Here is a 4,706-nt window from a genome sequence, read left to right as displayed (position 1 = left end):
ATGCCTTTAACGCTCAAATACATGATCGTGAATTGATCAAAGCAATAAGAACTTGTTTACCCATGTTAATTGTCATTGACGATATCTCTTGTGTTCTCAACAAAGGCAATGTAACCCAACACCCAAGATCCTTAAAAGAGGGTGAATCCAGTCTCACTAAAAGAATTAATTTTTAGAATAAACAATAATGGTTTTGATTTTTTTATCATGTTCAATATGGGGAAACATACCATTATAGACGAGGGAGTGGGCAATAAAGACCATGACGCGGCCGTTAACCCAACTAATGGTGTTCATGATCTACTACCAAGAACGCTAGAAATGACAACGGATAAATGCACTTAGAAAAGTGTAGTGGTTGGATCAAGTGTTACAATGAGTAGAAATTTAAGGAAGTTTTGTTACGACTAGTTCAAAAGCATGTGTAGGCAATTAGGTCAACTTTTTAATTCCATTTTAATATTATTGTGCAACTTATAATTGGTGGAAATTTGAGAAAATATATTTACAATTATTTGGAATCAAAGGAGTACTTGGGTGATTGCTCAATTTTCCGCATACCCACACAATTATATGTGTTCTTGCAAAAGAAGCAAATGAGAAAACCAACATCATTAATCGAATAAAAGAGACTTGAAAATGTGAACCGAATGATAGAAGAACTTCATCAAGTAAGAGCAATCAAAGTCAAAAAACAATAACAATGAAAGTGTCAAGACACTCATCTCCAAATACGAATAGAATACGCTAGGAAGGGACAGTTATGTAGAGATGAGATTCAGATCCGCAAGTTATCCCTCTCTCTCATGGATTCATAGACTCACTATCAGGGAGGAGGGAGTCGTTCCCACTGAACTCACTGCCACATCAACTTTTCTCTTTGATTTTTTTTCATCTTTCCCAACCCACAACACACGGAAATTCTATCTTTCTCAACTCACTCAACCCACTCAATTAAAAAAATATTAAACAAATAAGGTACAAGTCTTAAAACACATGGTACAAGAGAAATGAGAAAGAGAAAGTAGAGAGAGAGAATGAAGTGAGTTAGTGAAATCAAGTAAACAATCCGCTGAAGAGGGAGTGGTACCGGCGATAACTCTATTGCTAATTATGATTTTACCTTAGTTGTTTAGTATTTTTTTAATTGAGTGGGTTGAGAAAGATAGGATTTCCGTGTGTTATGGGTTGGGAAAGATGAAGAAAAATCAAAAAGAAAAGCTGATGTGGCAGTGGGTTCAGTAGGAACGACTCCCTCCTCCCTCAGGATGGGTTTAGGGTCTTAGCCGATGTGGGTAGTGGTGTTGGCTGGACGTTGGACGTTGGAGAAGTGTTGACACAGGGTTTGCAATTGAGTCCTGATTTCTATTTTTCATTCATATTTTTTATGTACCCGTGCTAAATATAAAAACTAATATAATAATAAATGAAGAAAATATAAAATAAATATAAAAAGAGAAAAAAAAAACATAAAGTGTAAAATTGTCATTTATTATAGTTTAACAGCCCAAGCATTAGATTTTAACGATTCAGGGACCAAACATACAAGAAAACGAAACCATATTGACCACCAATATAATTATATTGAAAATAAACATGGACTAAAGTTGCTTCTTTCACTATACCATAGGGACTTTTTATGTAATTTACTTAAAACTTGTACTCGTTCACGGGATACATTATACATACATGATGGAATATACTTCGAAATGCCACTTTCTAAAAAAAGTCCAAAAGTTTGACAAAAAGCCAAGAGAAAGAGTATTCCCGGAGAAGTTGCTTGCTGTCTACGCATCTATTCTATTTAAATTCATTACTTGTCTTCATTTTCCTCTTTCTAAACCGCTGTTTGCTGTTCTTCCCCTAGCTTTTACCTGTTTCCTGAAGAAGAAACCTTATTAAAGCCTCAATTTATCATCTTCTTCAACTATTTGTTTTCGAAATTAGGTTTAGTGTTGATAGATCAGTAGTTGTATTTAACATTCAGCTAGCTGATCCTGTGAAACGTACCAGTGATTAATTAATTGTAGCTGTAGCTATGGAAGGAGGAACGATGGTGGCGAACGAAGGAGATGAAGCGTTGATCGGTTTACCTCCGGGATTCAGATTCCATCCGACGGATGAGGAGATAATAACTCATTATCTTACACCAAAAGTCGTCAACAGAAACTTCTCCGCTAGCGCCATCGGAGAAGTTGATCTGAACAAGTGTGAACCCTGGGATTTACCTCGTAAGTTCTTCCGATCAGTCGCCATGTTTCAATTGAATTTCTCTAACTATCCACAATTAATATCTTCTTATCTAAAAACAATCAATTTTACGAAATTGCACCAATTGATCATCTCATGAAGAGATCTATCGTCGTTTCATAAGTTTGTAAACTGTAACCCGAAAGATTCAGACAATTTCGTCAATTTTTTATTTATTCTAAACAAAAGTTGAAATTGCGTCATCATTTCTCAAAATTCTACCATAATTGTTAAGAAGGTGCATCATAATTAGCTGCTGATAAAAAGCGATAAACTTTCCAATTAGGGATCCGTGCAATATGATGACGTTAAAAAGTATAGCTATAGCTAGATCCCTCTTTTCGTCTCTTTTCTTGATTGTGAATTTAAGCTTTCTTGCTTGAATAACTGTAAAAATATTCTGCAGGAAGAGCAAAGATGGGGGAGAAGGAATGGTTCTTCTTTTGTCAAAGAGACAGAAAGTATCCGACGGGGATGAGAACAAACCGAGCAACAGATTCCGGCTACTGGAAGGCCACCGGAAAAGATAAAGAGATACATAATAAAAAAGGAAAATCCACCGGAAAGTTGGTGGGGATGAAGAAAACACTTGTTTTTTACAAAGGAAGAGCTCCAAAGGGGGAGAAAACCAATTGGGTCATGCATGAATTTAGACTCGAAGGCGACTTCTCTTATTACAACATGTCTAGAGCATCCAAGGTTCAAATCCCTATGCACCCGTCACCTTTTTTTATTCTTTTCTAATTTTATTTCATATATATTTCTTAAAAAGATACGAATATATAATCAATATATATAATCATGATTGTTATTTTTGTTGATTTATGGATTTCAGGATGAATGGGTAGTATGTCGTATTGTTCAAAAGAGTACCGAAATTAGAAGGAATAATCCAAATAATGATCATCATGGGATTAATTCTTTTGTGGACGAGTTATTGGATATGCCACCATTGATGGATACTCCGGCTCCATATTTGAACCCGGGTTCAAGTTACAATCACTCGGATACAAATAACATCACCAACAACCACAAAGAAAATGCAAATGTTCAAAAATTCAAGGGTTTGGTTGATAATGATAACTACCCATCCTATTTCTCTCATGTCCAACCTCAATTACTTCAAAAAAATCAAGATTACAAAAACTTCATCGTTTCCCCTTATAATTACAACTTTGACACCAACTCCTACCAAATAAATCCATTCATTAGTGATCACCAAAGTAACTTTACATGTGCTAATAGTTTTAGTACAAATTTCCCTTATTTATCATCTGGGTCGACCCGTTACATGGGTCGTTCTAGTGGGCTAGAAGGGGAGGAGGAGACAGGTGTCGGACAGTGCAAAGTGGAGCCATATGTTATGACCAACACCAACCAATCAAGTAAAATTAGTGTGACATCACAGGATACTGGGATTAGCAATGAAATAACTACAGAAATATCTTCTTCGTCCATGCATGATATCATGGGGCCGTATGATCATCCAGATGATCAGCCAGCCCCATCTGCGCTTTCGGAGTTGGATTCTTTGTTGGACTATTAATCAGCAAAGATCGTGGCTCGATTTAATTGCTCATTTAACATTGATTGTTGATCAAAATCATTAATGGTTGTTAGGATCTTGTAATTAGTTTATCTCTTAGGGTAGAATAGTTAGTGAGTGACTTGTATTTTCGTGGTTTTATTTTTAGGTTAGGGAATTAATTTGATGATGTGACTAAACTTCATGTAAATTCATTTGAATTGTGTACATATGTTATTTAAATCGATTTAAATGTATGGTTATCAACTAGTCTACTCATAATGATGTTAAAACACTTCAATCACGTCTTTAATAACACAACTACATCACTTTAAACTTTTGTTGCTTTCAATTCGTTATTAATTGATTTCAATCATGTTACAACAATTATTGATGTGTTACGAGTTTAAAATAGATTGTCCAAAATCTATAATCATTTCCATCGATCGATCACATAAAGTTCAAAATAAACTTCTTATTTTTCTGTAAAAATGTTATATATTATTCCAGTACGCTTAATTTGAGTCGGTCCATATCAACCCCACATCAAACATATCATGTGAAAGGAAGATCAAGTATACAATTGCTCGTTATGTGGTTGATATAATTACAACCCACATAATGTTGTTATTTAAACTCTAACCATTGACTTTTTTCTACAATATACAATAAATACTCAAACCTAACTATGTTATGCATTTGGGGTCATAATTCAATTGCTAATAACCAATAAGCATGGATTTATCTTATATCTATAAGATCATTTTCAAATAGTTTGATAAACTAAAAAAATAAATAAACAAATAAATAAAAACTTACGTGCACGTGGAAATATTTTGAATAGTAGTGTGTACTAAAAAACAAAAAAGTATAATAATTAAATTTAAAACCAATCAGCATGTTTTAATCTTTCACATCCAAATAAGTAATT

General features: G+C 34.2%; 1 protein-coding gene across 1 annotated transcript; it reads left to right on the top strand.

Moving 5' to 3' along the window:
• The first annotated feature begins 1,831 nt into the window (after positions 1-1,831).
• LOC145121191 (NAC domain-containing protein 46-like) lies at positions 1,832-4,024 on the top strand. Its single transcript, XM_079056980.1, has 3 exons — positions 1,832-2,231; positions 2,657-2,949; positions 3,086-4,024. Exons 1-3 carry the CDS (start codon positions 2,039-2,041, stop codon positions 3,794-3,796), a joined length of 1,197 nt encoding a protein of 398 aa, XP_078913106.1. The 5' UTR covers positions 1,832-2,038; the 3' UTR covers positions 3,797-4,024.
• Positions 4,025-4,706: the final 682 nt, after the last annotated feature.

Source organism: Lactuca virosa, chromosome 6 (assembly GCF_052849685.1).
Source record: "Lactuca virosa cultivar CGN04683 chromosome 6, Lactuca_virosa_CGN04683_v6, whole genome shotgun sequence".
NCBI lineage: Eukaryota > Viridiplantae > Streptophyta > Magnoliopsida > Asterales > Asteraceae > Lactuca > Lactuca virosa.
The sequence above is the reverse complement of the archived record's forward strand: the minus strand, read 5'-3'. Positions and strand labels throughout refer to the sequence as shown.

Coding starts and splice junctions, on each gene's coding strand:
- LOC145121191 (XM_079056980.1), top strand. CDS start 2,039: ATGGAAGGAGGAACGATGGTGGCGAACGAAGGAGATGAAGCGTTGATC. Junction 2,232..2,656: donor TGAACCCTGGGATTTACCTC/GTAAGTTCTTCC, acceptor AATATTCTGCAG/GAAGAGCAAAGATGGGGGAG. Junction 2,950..3,085: donor ACATGTCTAGAGCATCCAAG/GTTCAAATCCCT, acceptor TATGGATTTCAG/GATGAATGGGTAGTATGTCG.